The sequence below is a fragment of the Rhinolophus ferrumequinum genome, chromosome 11, assembly GCF_004115265.2.
Source record: "Rhinolophus ferrumequinum isolate MPI-CBG mRhiFer1 chromosome 11, mRhiFer1_v1.p, whole genome shotgun sequence".
Classification (NCBI taxonomy): Eukaryota; Metazoa; Chordata; class Mammalia; order Chiroptera; family Rhinolophidae; genus Rhinolophus; species Rhinolophus ferrumequinum.
Window position 1 is genome coordinate 14,245,365 of NC_046294.1, and position 19,209 is coordinate 14,264,573.

The following is a 19,209-nucleotide window of genomic DNA, read 5'->3' on the forward strand; positions in this document are numbered from 1 at the left end:
TCTTTACCTTCCCCTCTTCCATTTCCCAGTTGAGAACAATTTTTTTAGTCAAACGGGTGTATGACAATGAGTGTTGATAGTCAGATATGTACTAGGTGCCTGGTCCATCACTCACCTATAAGTTCATAAAATCCTTTACCATCTTGAACTGTAATAGGTTCACAGGATCCTTTTCAAAGCTTTACATTAGCATCATCACTGTCTAGGGTTCAGCTCCCACTGGTTACTGCTCTAATAGTGGGAAAGGAGAGGTATTCTCCTAAGAGTGGGGTGAATGATGGCCTTTAACTGGTATAACAAAATCACCTTTTGAGCTGTATTAAAATACTGATGTCCAAATCCCATGCCAGATTCATTGAACTAGGATTTCTTGGAATGGGGTGTGGCATGTTTGTGATGACCAACCCTAGATATACATTTAAATGTTAAATATAAAGTCTAGCGTCTAAATAATACCTGAGAGGTGCTTTGGTAAGGAAAAATAATCCAAACATTTACAAGTGCCGGTAGTGAGTTCAATACAGGACTGAATGGAGTTTTTTTCTCCATAGATTTATCGTAATTAATTAGAATGTTAACAGAATGTTTCTTAGGACCCTGATCTCGTCTTCTCATAAAGTAAATGATTTTTCCATAACGTGAGTGTAGAGGGAGAGTATGCTCTAGAGGGAGAGCAAGAGGTCTGAACCACAGCACTACTGTACGAGTATTTGCTAGCTCTGTGACCTTGAGCAAGTTAATCTCCATTTAATTTTTGAAAACTGCAAAATCGAGAGAATAGTGGTAACTACTTTATAGGGTTTGGGTGAATATTAAATGAAATAACATTATAAAGCACCTATAAAATTATGTCATCTAACTTGTTTTTAATAAGTGTTACACTCTTAATCCTTACTCCTCAGCTCTGGGGAGTACCTGTAGGTGCCATGCATGCTGTGCGTTAAAGGTTTTTTAATTCAGGGAATCTAGAATGAAACATTCTCCTTAGAGATTACCAGATCTTAGGGACTAGATAAAATCCAAAGAAAAATGGAAGCATTACTTCTTCTGGGAAAAGAGTGAAAAACAAGGGTTTGGGGCAATTAAAAGTAAAGCAGCTTTTTACCACCAGGTGACTTGGGCAGTATAGCACAGTAAAATCTTAGCAGGAAGGAACCCAGGCAAGTCACTGTCCTGCTAAATTGACACAGATATACCTACGACCTGTGAGTTTTGATAAGCGCTAGGCTCTGTGGGGTGTCGTATAGGAGGGTGGTAGTATAAACAGTGCTGGAGGAGATTCTGCTCAGAGGCTCTAAATGTAAACTTGATGATCATTAGGTAACTAAAATGGCAGCTGCAAGGCCAGAAGCTCCCTCAGAGGAATGGTTGCAGTGGCATTTGCAATTTAGCACTCCCAGGAGCTTCTTGAAGGTATCTACAGCAGTTTCTAACAGCAGGAGTGTTAGAGCTGCTGCCTTGTGACGTCTTCCAGAGATGCACTCTCTTTTGGCTTCCCCTGCCCGGAAGCAGTCAGCTGGCCTCCAGTTTCTCTGCCATTACCAGAGTAACCTCCTCTACAGCACGCAGTACTGACAGCCCAGACTACCACTAATGGAGAGTTAGTAATTTGAAGTTGTGGTTTTATGTACATTTTATTGGTAGAACTTTAAGATAGGAGACTAAACATCCTGAAGGGAAGCTCCCAAATTTGATATTGTTAAAGAAGAATCTTTCCTATTTTGTAGGAAACATAATAGGTTATCATTAGCATAACAGCTTTCAGAGCTCTTTTAAAAGTAAGTTTTCAGTTCCCTTCTACAGGGCTCTGACTGTTTTGTTTTCCTTGTTTTCCCTTTTTGTAGGTAGTTGGAAAGGACACCAATGTCATGTTGGTGGCTTTGGCAGCAAAATGTCTTACTGGCCTGGCTGTTGGGCTAAGGAAGAAATTTGGACAATACGCAGGACATGTAAGTAACACTCCTTTTTAAGTACAAATCAGCAATATTATCAAAAATGTCAGACTCGTTTGCTCTGTGATTTAAAACAGCTCTTTGGCATAGATCTTTACATATTGGGCAAAGTAAATTTCTCACTAAGTTTTATTAATATTGCGCATAACTCTACAACATTTCAATAAAGATGTCAGTTATAACAAAATTCATTAGCTTTATATAGAAAATCAGGCACTTAGCCTAAAATACTTAGTTGAGTTGATTTGCTTATTACTTGTTAATATCTTGCTTGGTTCTCACAACATTATGTACTGTATAACAGAATGAAATAAAACTTATGATAAACAGGACAGAGTAAAATTGAGAGTAGGAAAGGCAATATAAAACCAGAAGTGAATTAATATATAAAATGTAATTTATAGTGTTTTTCTATTTAAAAAAAAATAACAATTTACTCATATACTTGAGACATTTTATATAGGTTACACTGTTGGTGACATCAGTTTAGTTCATTCTAAGAAAATCTGACTGGAGACATTTGTTGAGTATACTATTTTCTTTGTATAAATTAGGAAGCAATCAAGTTTGGTAACAGTTTTAATCAATTGAGATGTTTAACTGTGTGTGGCATCTGTCAGTTGGCCTCTAAATCTGGTCTGAACTACTTAGAATACTTCAGCATCCGGAAAATTAATTGTACTGAGCTTTAGGGTTTAACTTACTAGCCACTTGATCATTTGATTCTCTAGATTGACTTCAGAGTCTCCTAATAGTCTGCAGTCATGTGTCACTTTTATAATGTGAAGCTAATACCTAACCTCACTTAGTTATGGTATTTGGAGCTTGCTTACTCATAGCATTAAAAATAATTTCAGAGAACTTAATTGAAAAAAGAAGACAGTACCAAATAAAAATAAATCATGACTAGCTGATTACCAGAGAAATAAAAATAAGAATCTATAAAAGCCTTACACATATTGGAGTAAAATTATAATTAGCATTTTTATAGTAATTAGGAATATTTATTATATAATGTGTGTGTGAGCTAGAGTGTATTAGCTTTTGGTCAGCTTTATGTCACTTATTAGAATATTTTATACTTTTGTGTTAGGAATAACTATTCAAGCTAAAAAACAATTTTTAAAATACATTTTAATTTGCTAAATTATAGTTGGATGATTGCTTGGCCCTCTTATTTGAGTTCTGATCCTGGCTTTGTGATATTTAGTTGTACAGGTTAAAGAATATCTCCAGTGCTTCGTGGTTTGGGGATTTCTTCCCTTTCCCCCTTAATGCTGTTTGATAACAAGCATGTTAGTGGTTCAGCTTTATTTTCTTTAGCTATTTATAAACTGTCTTTTTAGTAATATATATAAAAGTAAACTTTAGCTTTATAGCCATTAAAATATTTTGGTTTTCAAGTTTATAATTAACTCCTAGTATTAAAAAGGCTTTTATATGTCTTCATGAGAACCATACTCTCCTAATCTGTATCATTTCTGTGAAATCTTGAAAAAAAATTTTTTTTGGATGCCAATGAGCTTTTCCTATATCTTTTGGACCTTAACAAACAACTTTAATTTGCCTGCTAGCACAGTGCTTGGCACTCAATAGATGTATTAGGCATTCAATAAATATTTAATACGTTATTGATAACTTATAAGATAAAAATTATAAAAATTCCAACTTGACTGATCTAAACTGAGTATTTGAATAAGACGATATAATTCTGATCAAAATTGCAGTAATTTCTGGTACTATTTCGTTTTTCTTTAGTGGGCAGGAGACATCCAGTCCAGTGTGGTATATCAGAATCTTGGGGTGGGGGGCAAAGATTATATACTATGCCTGTAAATACACCTCGCTGAGATTCATTTTGTCTAATAAGAGATATTACTGACAGAAGGGGCTTTATGGTTGCATATAAGGTGCAGATGCAGAAAAAAGGTTGAGAAGCACTGCCATCGTGGTACAGAATGGGAACCCTTAATTATTCTAGCATAAGTCTTATTCCCTTCAAAAATGGAAATGGCTTTTTATCCAACTTAGATGTTCATTTTTTGTTTGTTTTGGTAGAGCCAAACATTGTTTTAATAATAGCTTTATTGAAATGTAACTTACGTACTATAAAATTCACCCTCTTAAAGTATGTAATTCAGTGGTTTTAGGATATTCACAAGGTTGTGCAACCATTACTATCTAATTCCAGAACATTTTTCATCACTCCAAAACGAAACCCTTAGCAGTCACTCCTCATTCTCCCCTCTCCTCAGACCCTGGTGACCACTAATCTACTTTTTGTCTCTACAGATTTGACATTTCATGTAAATGGAATTATACATATGTGGTCCTTTATGACTGGCTTCTTACAATTAGCATGTTTCCAAGGTTCATCTATACTGTAGTGTGTATCAGTATTTTCATTCCTTTTTGTTGCCAAGTAATGTTCCAACTGTTCACTTTTATAGGTTGTGCCAACCATTTTGGAGAAATTCAAAGAGAAGAAGCCTCACGTAGTACAAGCTCTGCAGGAGGCAATGGATGCAATCTTCCTTACTGTAAGTTGACAGCATGAGTCAGTGCTTTTATCAAAAGTAGGTTTTGTCAACGTAATATTTTGATTGTTCTTTACACTTGAGAAGAGCTCACTGACCACATTTTCTTCCTAAAGACCACTCTACAGAACATCAGTGAGGATGTTTTAGCAGTAATGGATAACAAAAATCCTACCATCAAGCAGCAGACATCTCTCTTTATTGCAAGAAGCTTCCGCCACTGCACTGCCTCTACCCTGCCAAAGAGCTTGCTGAAGCCCTTTTGTGCTGCTCTACTTAAGGTACAGACTCCCTTTGAAGTTGGAATATTTTCTATCTCAGAAAGATTTTTTTATTTCCTGCTAATTATGTACAGTGACTACTTGACTCTCAGACTGTAGATTATGGTCTTTTGAGGAGCAGACCCTCTGCAGCATTGGAAACTGAATCCAAATTCTTGTGTTGTTGTGTTCCTAGTCTTGAAGCACAAATTAACTTTATGATTCTACTAACTGCTAAACATTTTGTTTCTTCCTTGGCCCATTTACTGGTGTTGGGCTGGATCTGGCCCAGCACAGGCGTATAATTTGGAGTATTTGAAGATCATTTGAGTGTGAGGCATTTTAGATAGAGGGTAGGAGGAAAGGAGGCACTTACATGCTGAATGGATTCTCAGAGGTTTCCTTAAAAAAAAATTTGTGAAAGAATAACTGTTAATTGGCAAAAGAAAGGTACACTTAGGTTCAGTGAATTGTAAAAGGCAAATTCTTCATCCAACCATCATCAATCTGAATTAAAATCAGTAATACCTAAAGCACCTTGTATTAAGATCATTTTGTTTACTTTCGGACTGTAGCACATCAATGATTCTGCTCCTGAAGTCAGAGATGCCGCATTTGAAGCACTGGGAACTGCTCTAAAGGTGGTTGGTGAGAAAGTAGTAAACCCGTTCTTAGTGGATGTGGACAAACTCAAGCTTGATAAGGTAGGTTAGTAATGGACTATAATGGAATTGGACAGCAGTCCAGTCTCCGTGCATTACGGCTTTATTTCAATTTTGTCTGTTCTGCTTCATTAAGACAAACATGCTGATACCAACTCATGAAATTTAGTTCATTACCACTGGTAGTTCAAATCTAGAGTTTGAAAACATAGCTTTTGAAGATTTAAATTTTATCCCAAGCTGCAGTAATCATATTAGGAGAAATATCTTTCAAATCATACAAAAAAAGAAAGCTAAGTGACCACAATCTGTAGCGGAGGTGAAAACAGTGTTTTAAGATAAATTTGTTTCTAATATCTGGAAAATTACCTTTCTAAGCATGAATGTCGTCTATCATAAATGTGGTTATTATAAGTTTATTATAATTGTAACTTGTGTAGAAATAAAATGTAAGAAAGTCCGGATAATTTATCTTTGTTGAAAAGGAAACTTTTCTCTCTGAATGCTCATGTAGTTGTGATTTAGATGACCTATTAAGTAATAATGTAGTGATTGTGTTTCAAAATTGGGCTTAATGATATTCATCTCAACTTTATTCTCCAGATCAAAGAGTGTTCAGAAAAAGTAGAGCTGGTACATGGTAAGAAAGCTGGACTGGCAGCTGAAAAGAAGGAATGCAAACCTGTGCCGGGAAGGACTGCTGCTTCAGGGGCTGCAGGAGATAAGGACACAAAGGACATTTCAGCACCCAAACCAGGACCCTTAAAAAAGGCTCCTGCTACTAAGGTTCATAGATGACTTGGAAAATATGCTTTAAAAATTAGAATTTATAAGATAGAGTCTCAGGTTCATGGTTGTCCTTCCAGTATGATTTCATTTGAGATGGGAACTCCTTACCACATTCAAAATACAGCAGAACATTCGTTCATGAAGTCAGAATATTCCAACAATACATTTGTTTATTTGAAACTTTAATAGAGAGAAAAATGGTAATGGAAGTACAGGAGTGCATTTTAAGGGATCAGAAAGTATCATTAAATAATGAAATAAAATGCTGCAAGGCACTTGATGTTAGTAACATCACCTTCATCGTTTTGCTAATAATGCTGCTGAATTGCATCACCAAGTCTCCATCCCAGGCCACATCTTGTTAGCTTTGTATAGTGTAGAAGAAGGGAAAATGCCCAAGGGTAAATACAGAATTCTTTTAGTGAATATTTGTCCTGTGGAGGACTCTCTTAAGCATGAACTTACCTATTGCAGATGCAAAAAGTTTGATTCTCTTTCCCCACCCTGAAACCCAGCATGGAATTAGGGAAAAAGAACTGATAGTTTAGTGAGCACCACTTTATAGAGCGTTTTACCTACATAATTTCATGTAATCAACCCTTGAGATAGTGTTTTGTGATCCCTGTGTTTCCAGAAAAGGAAACTGAGGCTCAGCAAGGTTAAGTGTCCTGCACAGACTCTTACAATTTTACAGTCCACTCTGATATTTTTATCGTTCCCTTGTTTGTTTACTCTGTCTCTCCATATCATATTGTAAATTTTAAAGGATAGAGATCTTGTCACTGCTTGATCCCTCATGCATAGAGAGGCTCTGGCACGTAGCAGGAATTTAGCGTATAATTTGTTGAATGACTAAAGGTGTAGAACTGGGACTCAAACCCAAGTTTCTCTAGCTACAGAGTCTGTGTACATTCTTACATATTATGCTGTTTCTTCAGCATTTTATTATAGAGTGTTGGCAGCTATTTGCTCCTTTCTCACAAGCTCCTGCCTCTGAAAAATGACCTGGGCACAATACCTTGAGACCTTTTCTTACCTTGCTGAATGAACCCTTCCATGCTAGGTGGCTTTCTCTTATGAGGAATTCTTTTTTTTGAAAAAATACATACATATGTATGGGTTGCAACCTTCTTCAATTCGTGTTTTGAAAAGATAAGTAGGACAGTATCAGCCAGTAAACCTACTAAGCCAATAAACATATATGTCTGTTAAAAAAAGAAGAAAAGTAGATTTATTAATTGAGGTACTTCTATACAGAGAGTGCTATTATAGGAAGGGATCCAGAAGAGGTGTTCTAGTTAATGAAAGGGTATAAATTTTTCCATTTTTAGAATTAGAAAACAATTAAATCTCTCATTATGGGGTTATTAATATGAACCAACAAAATCATACTGCTGACATAAACCAGCAATTATTAGAGGTTTTCATTTAAATCAAAACCAGTATCTTAGTTTTTAACTGCGCCTTTAAAGCTTAGAATATGTTTAAAATAACATTGGTTTCAGAACAGGTATGGCTGTTGAAGACTAATTTGGTCCTCTGGCATTTTGTATTTTCTTTTTAGCTTTGGGGCATTGCTTAACAAGTATCCAAAAATAGGTAGAGGGAATGATGTAAACAGTGATGTGTGTTGCCATATTAATGTTACTGCCATTGGCTGTGTACCTTGTGATAAACTGCTATTTATTTTCTTGTGACCGTTCAAAACTGGGGTGAAATACATTTAAATCAAGATATTTAAATAGAATATTTACAGATAGAATCCAATGAGTACAGTAAAAAGTGTGACCAACTGGTTTATTCCAGGATTGCACGGATGGTTTGATGTTAATATTAGAAAATTCACTAAATTTATAGATGACAAGAAATCTAATTTTAGACACTGGAAAGGAATATAATAAATTTCAACATATCTTCTTGATAAAAATTTTTAACCACATAGAAATGAATACTTTGACATGACTAAATATGTATGGAGAAATCTACCAATAGCAGTAGACACAGCAAACCAAAAGTCAACATCATGCTTAATAATAATGAAATACTAAAAGTATTCCTATTAAAGTGAGAGGTAAAAGAAAAAAAATGTCTGCTGGTACCATTATTGTTTAATAAAGCTCTTCAATCAGACAAAAAAATAAAGTAAGAGGTGTTAATATGAGGAAGGAAGGAAAAGGCAAAATTAGCATTTCTGTAGATTATATAATTATATACTTGGTAAAGCCACGCAAGTCAGTTGAAAAATTACTAAAACAATAATAAAGATTCAGTGAGACGGCCAATCTTCAACATAACTAGAACACTGATTCTTTTATAACTGGGGAACCTTGTGATTAAGTAGTAAGTAAATGTGGTAACTTAGAAATTGTCCTTTATTATTATAGAATAGATTTCGAAGCATCAAATGTTAATTCTCAAATTAATCTGTAAATGTAATATAATTCCAGTCCGTCATTTTTATTTCATTTATCTCATTAGTTCATTCTGAGTTAGAGGTTCTTAAAATGGGATCTACAGAGTCCCCCATAAATGGTCTTCAGAAGGTCTGTCTGCCTTTGAAACTACTAAATACTGTGGGCACCAAAAATATGTTGTGGTTTTTGTTGTTGTTATTGATTGAGTGATCCCTCACTTAAAAAAAATTTTTATTGAGGTATATTTGACATATAACATTGTATTAGTTCCATGTGTACAACTTAATGATTCAGTATTTGTATATATTGCAAAATGATCACAATAAATCTAGTTAATCTGTCACCATACATAGTTACAGTGATCCCCCATTTTAGTCAAATTTTCAAGAAGTCTCTGGGCCACAAAAGTTTAAGAACCACTGTTCTAAATCCTTAAGTGGTATAATTTTTTTTGTAATTGCTTTTAGGCTGGTGGGCCACCTAAGAAGGGGAAACCAACTGCACCAGGAGGCCCAGGGAGTGCTGGAACCAAGAACAAGAAAGGACTGGAGACCAAAGAAATAGTGGAGCCTGAGCTCTCGGTCAGTATTATACAGTATGCCTCAAGCTCATGAAACCATGGAAAGTCATGATGAAAAGATTTGAGTTGTTTCTTTGCTGAGTTCTACAATATATAGTTGATTGATACTTTTTAGCTTGAAACTGTGCCTTAGATAAACTCCTTTATGGTAATAAAATAGAAGCCTCAGATACTATAACATACCTACAGGATTGTTCTTACGGCTTTCGCTGGGATATTTTTACATTCTTACCATCTGTTTCCTTAAGCAATTTTTAATTTTAATGTTTTCGTATCTTACAGCTAGAAGTATGTGAAGAAAAAGCTTCAGCTGTGCTTCCTGCTACCTGTATACAGCTTCTAGACAGCAGTAACTGGAAGGAAAGGCTGGCCTGTATGGAAGAGTTCCAAAAAGTAGGTACATAAGAATGAGTTAAGTGTGAAAGAAAATTCATGATATAGAAGTGATGAAATTGACAAGTGAAGGACTTGTCCTGGTTGCTGTGTTTTATAACCAGTGAACATGTTTCAGGGTGTCAACTAAAGATGAGGTGGATATTTTTGGGTTTTTTGCCGTGTTAGTGTTTGTCTTTCAGCATCTTCTTCCTATGGTTTCTATAAGCTCATAACTTAGTACTTACTCGAGAAAATTAGCTTCATTCTGAATTATAAGGTTTAGATGAATTTTAATATTGTGGTATTTGTCCATTAATATTATTAGGCAAACAGATCTCTCCACTTAAACCACCCCTCATCCATTTCTGTTTCTCTCTTTGTCATCCTGATTCGTGGAAGAACAGACATTATCACTGGGTATGAGAAGCTCCTCTCAACAATCTATGTTGCAGAAAAGGAGCATGGTAGTTCGTTTTGGCATGTACTCTGTGATTCGGAGGAGGAGGGGTGCGGAGAAACTGGAAGGACACTGGGACTGAGGCAGGAATCCTGGCTTCCAGTCCTGCATCGGCCATGTGTCGGGGTTATACCTGAGCTTGTGCATCTTTGAAACTGAATACTTTTAAGTACTTCTAACCTACCCTACTTTGCTATGTTTTTAGGAAAATCAAGTAAGTCAAAATATGAAGCAATTTCTGCCACACATTAGGCAAATGAAAACTGTGTTACTATTACTTTCCTTGGAGCAAATTATTTGTGAATTTCTAAAATGTGGGAGGAAAAGTTTCAATTGTATTGACATAAGGACCATACACCAGACATCCAACTTAAGAAATAAAGCATTATAACAGAATTATATAAGCTCCCTCTATAACACTCTTCATTTCTGTTCTCCTCCCTTCTTCAGAGGCAACCACCTTACTTGATTTTGATATATACTGTTCCCTTGGGACTACTCATTACCCCTTAACTCTTATTCTCCTGTTTTACTTCAAGGCTGTTGAACTAATGGACCGAACTGATATGCCATGCCAGGCATTAGTGAGGATGCTGGCCAAAAAACCTGGATGGAAAGAAACTAATTTTCAGGTATGTTTAAATTGGAGATGTACTATCTTTATTTGAAGCAAGTGGGAGTATTTTGAGGGGGATTAATGGCGATGTGTCTTTTATTGTAATAAATTTTTTCAATTTAAACATTCACTGTATTTTTATCACACCTCATATATACATATATATCCTGTATAACAACTTTATTGAGAATTGAGAGTATAAAACTCACTGTTTGAAAGTATACAATGCAGCGGTTTTTAGTATATTCACATAATTCTGCAACTCCTCCCACTGTATAATTTTAGGATATTTTCATCACCCCAAAAAGAAACCCATACCCATCAGCAGTCACTCTCTATTCCTCCCCAAGTCCCCATTCCCCCATTCTCTGGCACCTATTAATCTGTGTTCTGTTTTTGTGGATTACTTCTCCTGGACATTTCATATAAATGGAATGACACAATATATGACCTTTTGTTGTGTCTGCCTTTACTTAACATAGTGTTTTCACTGGTCATCCATATTGTAGCATATATCAACTCTGCATTCATTTGTATTGCTAAGTAATATTCCATTGTATGGATGTACAACATTCTATTTCCCCGTCATAAGTTGAGGAGCATTTGCATTGTTTGTACTTTTTGCCTATTGTGACTAACGCTGCAATGCACATTTGTGTACAAGTTTTTGTGTGAACACGTTTTTAATTCTCTTGAGTATATACCTACAAGTTGAATTCCTGGGTCATATGTTAACTTTATGTTTAACCTTTTTGAGGGACTGCCGCACTGTTCTACAAAGTTGTGCCCCATTTTGTATTCCCACCAGCAATGCAAGAGAGTTGCAGTTTCTCTACATCCTTACCAACATTTGTTATTAAAATATTCAAACAAGGACAAAGGGAAAGATTTATGGGCAAAGGGGTCCCAAGTCCCATATATCTGCCATCATTGCATTAACATCTTTAAATGGTTTCCCACAGCTTCTTTCATTTTTCCACTTAAAAATCTACAGGTTCTTTAAATCTCTCAAGTTCTGTTTTGTGTGTGTGTGTGCGTGAGGGTTATAGTTTTTTGTGGGCAACTCTAGTAGGAACTCTGAGTTACATAGTTAGTATGGTCATTTATTATGTATTTCAAGATCTGTATTCAGTGCTATATGATAATATATGAGGAAGAGAATACAGAAATTACATTTTTCAATTCATATACTTCCCATGTGGTAACACTGTTATATTTATATTATATATTTTAGTTATACTATATAACTAAATAACTATATATTATATATATATAGTTATATATTTTAAAACATTGAGTAGTTTGGTTTTTTTCTCTCTTAGCTGTCACTTAGCTACTTTAATTGGTAACAGTTAAAGGATAAAAGTTATTTTGCTTCTTTGTTTAAAATTCTGGTTTTAGTTTGGTTATGTTCTCATCTGTCCTTAACTGTTTTACATCTTCAGGCTACTAGAAAAATAAGTACATAAATAAGTGTCTTTGGCTTACTCATATCTTTGTGATAACTTTATCCTTGCTCAGGTGATGCAGATGAAGCTTCACATAGTTGCTTTGATTGCCCAGAAGGGAAATTTTTCAAAAACTTCAGCTCAGATTGTTTTGGATGGCCTTGTAGACAAGATTGGTGATGTGAAATGTGGGAACAATGCAAAAGAAGCTATGACAGCAATAGCCGAAGCTTGTATGTTGCCATGGACAGCTGAACAGGTTCGTGACACAGAGCTTCTTCCCCCAAGTTTTCTGAGTTTTTCCCCAAATTTTAATATAAGGTTTCTAATTAAGCTTTAGTTCTTCTCAAGTAAAGCCATTTTTGATACTGTGTTTTTATTTTTACCCTTAATAACACACTGTTGCCTGCAAATTAAACTTTATCTTAGTCAAGAATATTCTATAAAAGACGGGAATAATTTTCTCTTAAGACATTATCATCCAAAGTGATCACTAATAAAAAGTTGTAAACAGTTCAGAATGCTTTTGATACTACTGTCATTTACCTCATTTTCTTGTGTAAGTTAAAGATTTCATTCATAAAGGCATTCTTGGAATTGTTTTAGCATCGGGAAAACCAGGTTTACTCTACTTCTGACTTAATGTCATGCTATATTTCTGTGAGAGAAAACAGATCCATTTTTTCCCCTACTGCTACAGGTTATGTCAATGGCTTTCTCACAGAAGAATCCCAAGAATCAATCAGAAACTCTGAATTGGCTATCAAATGCAATAAAAGAATTTGGTTTTTCTGGGTAAGTAAGAAAGAAATCCAGTACAAAATACTTAAATGTTTTGCCAGTCTCTAACTGGTGATTACATTTGTTATAGCTATCTCTGCTTATTTCCGAGAAGCAAGAGCTGGGTTATGTAATTTATATAAAACAACATTTGTTCCTCAGAAGTTTATACAGATGCTCTTTGGCTTATGACGGGGTTACATCCTGATAAACCCACTGTAAGTTGAAAATATCATACTTTGAAAATGCCTTTAATACACCTAACCTTCTGCACATCATAGCTTAGCCTAGACTATGTTAAACATGCTCAGAGCCCCCTTACAGTAGCCTACAGTTGGGCAAAATCATCTAACACAAAGCCTGTTTTTAAATTAAGTATTGGATATTTCATGTAATGTAGAATACATGTCTCTTTTGCACCATCATAAAGTTGAAAAATCGTAAGTCAAACCATCATAAGTCAAAGACTATCTGTATTGACTTGTGCTCCTGCATTTTGGTATCCACTAACGTTAGTATTCTCTAAGTTGATTTCCCTCTAGTGTTAATAACTGTCCCACAGAAAAACCAGTTGCCAGGATTTCTAGTCAAATACATTTGGAAATTGCTCTAATCACATGTTTAGAGACCTGTAGTGTGTACACTAGGGAATTAAAGGCAATTCATGCCAATGGAGAAGCTTGTCTAACTCTATTTAACCGACTGTTTCTCAAACGTATTTGCATATTGAACACATTTGTTTTATTTAACAAAATTTTATAGAGTTTATACCAGGCACTTTCTAAATAATAATTCATTTGATTTAATCTTCATATAAACCATGTGAGGGATTGTTATCTCCATTTTATAGATGAGTAAGCTAGGGCACAGAAAGCCTAAGTAATCTGTCCAAGTCACAGCTAGGAAGTGGCAAAGCCAAGATTTGAACACAGGCATTCTGGTTCCAGGAGAGAATATTATAAATAACTGCTATGGTATGTTGCCTTTCTCTGTGCCATGCTGCTTTTTATAACATGCCTCTTAATAATCTTACAAAACAGTGTTCTAAGTTCTACCAAATGAAGAGACACTACTCTAGAAGTTATCATTCAAGTGTCATTCAAGCAAAAAATTGTATAGTAGCTGTAGTGTCCTCCCATAGTTGAGGGTATTGTTATAATCCTTTCTTAATTATATAGTTTTTGATGTAAAACTAATCTCTTGGCATAACAGAAAAGCCAGGTGAACATTTTTCTCTTTTTTTATTCATCAGTGATCATTCTTTCATTCATTTATGTAACAACTACGTATGAGCACCTGTCATATTCATTCATTTATTCTAGGCCTTAGGAATACATCGTGGACACGATTAAGTTCCTTCTTTCATGGGATTTATATTTGAGTAAGAAGAAATGACAACGAACAGTAAAAAATATATCAGGAGATATAAGAGCAACAGAATAAAAATAAAGGATAAGGGGTCAGGTGGTATCACTTTGGAGTGGTTGGAATGGTGTTACTTTCTCTAGGGTAGAATAAGAGTACTTCCTGAAACAATGACGTTTGAGCAGAGACCTTTAGGTCATGAGGGAGCTAGTTGTGACCATCTGGCAGAAGAATATTCTAGACTAAGGGAACAGCAAGTATAGAAACCATATGGTAGGAACACATGTGATGTATTTAAAAATAGCAAGGAGTGATTGTTCTTCAGAATGTAGCTGGAGAAGAATAAGTGAGGGGGTACAGAGTGGTGAGAGATAAGATCAGAGAAAGAACAGGAGTCCAGGTCATATAGGGCCTCTGAGTTTTGAATAAGCTGGAAACCATGAGAGGGTTTTGAGCACAAGAGTAATAGGATCGTTGACTGTAGTCAGGGAACAGATAGTGAGGAGTGAGGGCAGAAGCAGGGAGACTAGTTAGTAGGCTTTTGGAATAAGCCTGTCAAGAAATTATAGTGCCTTGGACTTAGTTTGTAGAGGTGGAAGTGTTATGACTCAGAATATATTTTGAAAGTAGAACTGAACAGGATATTGGGCGTAAGAGAGACGAGTCAAGGATGACTCAAGTCAAGGATGGCCTGAGCCACTGGGAGAGTGATGTGGCTCTTCACTGAGGTAGGGAAGACCGGGAAGGACAGGTTTGGGGTTGGGGTGTGAACAACCAAGAGTTTGGTTTTGACAGATGTAGTATGGCATTTGTTAGATGTACACATGGAAGTGTCACAAAAGCAAGTGGGTATCTGAATCTGCAGTTCAGGAGAGAAGTCAACACTGCTTATAGGAGTAATGAGCAGATAGATAGTATTTAAAGCTCACTTTAAAGGAGTGTGCAGAGAATAGGTGAGATTCCAGGGACATATCCACAGGGAGCCAGTTCTAGAGTCTGGCTTTATAAATTCGATTGATTTGTTTTTATAAATTCGATTCGTTTGTTTTTAATTCTAAATATTATTTCTTGTAGTTTGAATGTGAAAGCTTTCATTAGCAATGTGAAGACAGCTCTTGCTGCAACTAACCCAGTGAGTACATACCAGCTTATACGGGAACATTATAGCAATCTTTGTGGTTCTGCTCTGATTTGGAAAATTCTTTTTCTTCTGTCTGCCAGGCTGTGAGGACTTCTGCCATTACCCTGCTTGGTGTGATGTACTTGTATGTTGGTCCCTCTTTGCGAATGTTCTTTGAGGATGAGAAGCCTGCCCTCCTGTCCCAGATAGATGCAGAATTTGAGAAGGTAAAGATTTCACAAATTATACAATCTATTGGTGTACTTGAGAAAGCTCATGTTAGTTAAGTTTAAACTTTTAACTCTTTGGAATGAAGACTACGTATGTATTTGCGTTTATATGCATAAATTATCCCTGGGAAGACTTCATAAGAAATTGATGACTGTGACGAAGAGAACAGGGTAGCTATGGTATAGGATGGGAGAGTTTCCTCTTTATATCCTTTGTGCCTTCAGAATTTCAAACATTTTTTGAATGTATGACCTATTCAAAAAGTACATTAAATATAACATTTAAAAATTTTTTTTTTTTTTTAGTAAAAAATCTTGACCTTCCTTGAATAAACTTTCTAATGGAAATTGCTAAGTTTTGGCAGGCATTCATGATTGAGAATGTTTGGCAGGCATTCATGATTGACAGCTTCATGATTGAGAAATCAGATTCTAATAGGTTTATATAAAAGTATCGTTTGCCATTTAATGTCCCAATTGGAATCTAAATAGGAATTGACACGTGTACAGTGCAAATATTAAGTATTATAGAGAAACATGAAAGTTTGACACAGGCACCATTCTCTAACTTGTTTGCTCTCATCAAGTTCTCGCCTCACTGGTGGATTTCTTTGTGTGTAGATGCAGGGACAGAGCCCACCTGCTCCAACCAGAGGGATTTCCAAACACAGCACCAGTGGTGCCGATGAAGAAGATGGAGACGAGCCAGATGATGGGGGCAATGATGTTGTGGATCTTTTGCCAAGGACAGAAATCAGGTAGGTTTGCTGGCCATGGTTTGTGTGATTTATTATCCTGACTTCTTCGTATGCTGCCTTCTCTTCTCAGTTAGGGCTACTTCTGTGACAACATTATTCTTTTAGGAGTCTGTGATTAAGGGTTCTGTCTTCTGTTTTTTCAGTGATAAAATCACCTCAGAGTTGGTGTCTAAGATTGGGGACAAAAACTGGAAGATCAGGAAAGAAGGCCTAGATGAAGTTGCAGGTATTATCAATGAAGCAAAATTTATCCAACCGAATATAGGTGAACTTCCAACTGCCTTGAAAGGTCGACTCAATGATTCAAATAAAATCTTGGTACGTAGAAAATGCCTGTTCTTTTTATCGCCCCTCTTTCCCCTGTAGGAGGTTCCTTTTCAATGTAATCATCACCAGCAAAAAAAATGACTGGTCACTTTATTTGCTTTGAACTAGAAATAGCTTCCTTTAATTTCTTAAGTGTTCCTTAAGATATGTTGGTAGACGGCAGGTTTATTAATCAAATTTTCATGAATCTCAGGATTTGCTTTTTACAGGACTCGAATATTAAATATGTTTATACAAAACTGCTTGTAGTACACATAAACATGCTTAATTTCTAATTTTTAAATTTGGATTTTTATGTCAGGATTTTCTTAAACTGGGCTTTACCTTACTTTAAAGTTATAAAGCAATATAATCTTTGGTCTAAAATTCTAATAGTCCAATGTTACGAGCTGATGATAAAAGGAGAAGCCACCACCTGAAAATTATTCATAAGCTAATTAGAGTATCATCATAAAGAGCTGGTTTCCCTGTCTCTTAACTTTCCCAGTAACTCCTAAGCACTGACTACATAGCAGAAAGCTTACAAAACTGTACACAGCTTGCTCGTGATTTGAACGTAGTGTTGGCTCTTTCCACTCAGGTGCAGCAGACGTTGAATATCCTCCAGCAGTTGGCAGTGGCCATGGGCCCAAACATCAAGCAACATGTGAAGAACTTAGGCATCCCTGTCATCACCGTCCTTGGAGACAGCAAGGTAAACCTGACTCCCGTACAGCTCCATTCTGGAGTAAGCCAGCCACTCGGGCTAAGAATAGTTCTCTTTGCTTACATGTAAGAGTACATGTCAACAGTTTATAACCTCTATAGAAAAGAGCATGAAGAGGAAAACAGTAAACATTTTACCTCCCAGGCAGTATTAATGTAACCAGATATATCACCTACTAGCTTTGTGACCCTTAGCTAAATTATTTCTCTTTTGCAAATCATTTTCTTTATCTGTGAAATTTAATTCTTATAGAATTAAATAAAGAGTCTGTACATAAAGTACCTGTACCTGTTTCATATAGTATGAGCTCAAAAAATGGTTGCTATTAGGATTATGACATCGCTGTTAAAAGTGTTGGTATAAAGAATGAATAAATACATGAACTTTTGGATCATGTATTTTCTACCATTTTTCCCTGAACTACCAGAGCAGGATCCTCTAGTACTTCAGTAAGATATTGGCAATCTCACAGTCCTAGAATTAGTCTCATTGAATGTTGCAAGCCTCTTCTATTTAGCCCTAGATTGAATATTTGAATGTCTCTTTATTTTCGTGTAATTCATTTAATGTGAGGAATTGGGCTGTTTTAATATTGTTCGTGTCTGTAAGTCCTTCTCATTCTATGAATGCAAATTAGTACAAAAACATAAATGTTAGGTTAAGTTGTTATTAATTTCAGTCTAATCATTATGAGTTCTCTAACATGTAGAATTACATTCTTTGGAAGATAACCATGGACATAAAAGCCCCCAGAGATTCAGGAAACAAAACCTAAGAATCTATTCCCCTTACATGATATTTTATGCCTAGGTTACAGTTTTGCCCAATTAACTGAGTACAGGATCTTTATAATTTGGAGTTTTATGTTTCTACTTTAATATGGAGTTTTAGTACAACTATAGAATTAGCTTATGTTTCAGAGAAAATGGCTCCAAGTTGATAGGTCAGCCAGTAAAGGAACGCGCATGGTCAGGCAAATTAAGAAAGTTTTTATTGTAAGAGAGAAAAGTATACTGGACTGAGCAAGACTGCTACAGCCCGGGCTGCATGCCTAAAGGAGACTTGCAGCCCCAAAGGAGGGGGTAAGGAGGGTTTTATAGGGGCTGTGCTGACAGGGTAGCATTGTTTGAACATTTGACTGCCTGCAAGCCAGTAGCTGTTTTGTGGCGTTTTCTGTTATCAGAAGTTTGGCTCTGTCTGCAGGTGCAGGCCAACATTTTGTTGGTTTCTGTCTGTAACCAACAGCCCTTGGGGCTGCAAGTCTCCTTTAGGCGTGCTGTAGCCCGGGCTGTAGCAGTCTTTGGCTCTGTCTGTAAGTCAAGGTCTCTGAGACCTAACATTCAGAGACCTAACATTAAGTCAAGGTCTCTAACATTCAGACACCTAACACAAATATGTTCACGTGAACCTTAGAGAAGCCTCCATTGTTGATGTTCACAAAGTAACAAGCTTTTTATTTATTTCCTCTAAACCCTAGTTGATTATCTTTGCTAATTCTCTCCTCCATTCAGAACAATGTTCGAGCTGCTGCCTTAGCAACTGTGAATGCTTGGGCAGAACAGACTGGCATGAAGGAATGGTTGGAGGGAGAAGACCTTTCTGAAGAACTCAAAAAGGAAAATCCTTTCCTGAGGCAAGAGGTTAGTACTACAAATATCGTGTGCTTTACTGATGTCTTTTACCTACATAGAGGCTTGGACCTACCTAAGAAATACACATACATGGACAGAATGTGTTTCATTATAAAACAGTTAATAAAATGAAATCAAATTCCTGGAGCTTTTGTATTCATCTGCTTCTTTTTTCCCCCTTTCATGTGCTTTTTTAAATAAT

At 36.0% G+C, this 19,209-nt stretch overlaps 1 protein-coding gene across 5 annotated transcripts in view; it reads left to right on the plus strand.

Moving 5' to 3' along the window:
• The window catches only part of CKAP5 (cytoskeleton associated protein 5), an 86,273-nt gene that overhangs the window by 39,896 nt on the left and 27,168 nt on the right, over positions 1–19,209 (plus strand). For all 5 annotated transcript variants that reach the window (XM_033119697.1, XM_033119700.1, XM_033119699.1 and 2 more), the window contains exons 9-24: positions 1,845–1,949; positions 4,403–4,492; positions 4,606–4,770; positions 5,325–5,453; positions 6,015–6,197; positions 9,082–9,195; positions 9,477–9,587; positions 10,566–10,658; positions 12,164–12,349; positions 12,791–12,885; positions 15,310–15,367; positions 15,457–15,582; positions 16,207–16,343; positions 16,487–16,661; positions 17,251–17,364; positions 18,888–19,016. In XM_033119697.1, coding sequence (XP_032975588.1) covers positions 1,845–1,949; positions 4,403–4,492; positions 4,606–4,770; positions 5,325–5,453; positions 6,015–6,197; positions 9,082–9,195; positions 9,477–9,587; positions 10,566–10,658; positions 12,164–12,349; positions 12,791–12,885; positions 15,310–15,367; positions 15,457–15,582; positions 16,207–16,343; positions 16,487–16,661; positions 17,251–17,364; positions 18,888–19,016 — 2,010 coding nt within the window. The remainder of the gene's footprint in view (positions 1–1,844; positions 1,950–4,402; positions 4,493–4,605; positions 4,771–5,324; positions 5,454–6,014; positions 6,198–9,081; positions 9,196–9,476; positions 9,588–10,565; positions 10,659–12,163; positions 12,350–12,790; positions 12,886–15,309; positions 15,368–15,456; positions 15,583–16,206; positions 16,344–16,486; positions 16,662–17,250; positions 17,365–18,887; positions 19,017–19,209) is intronic.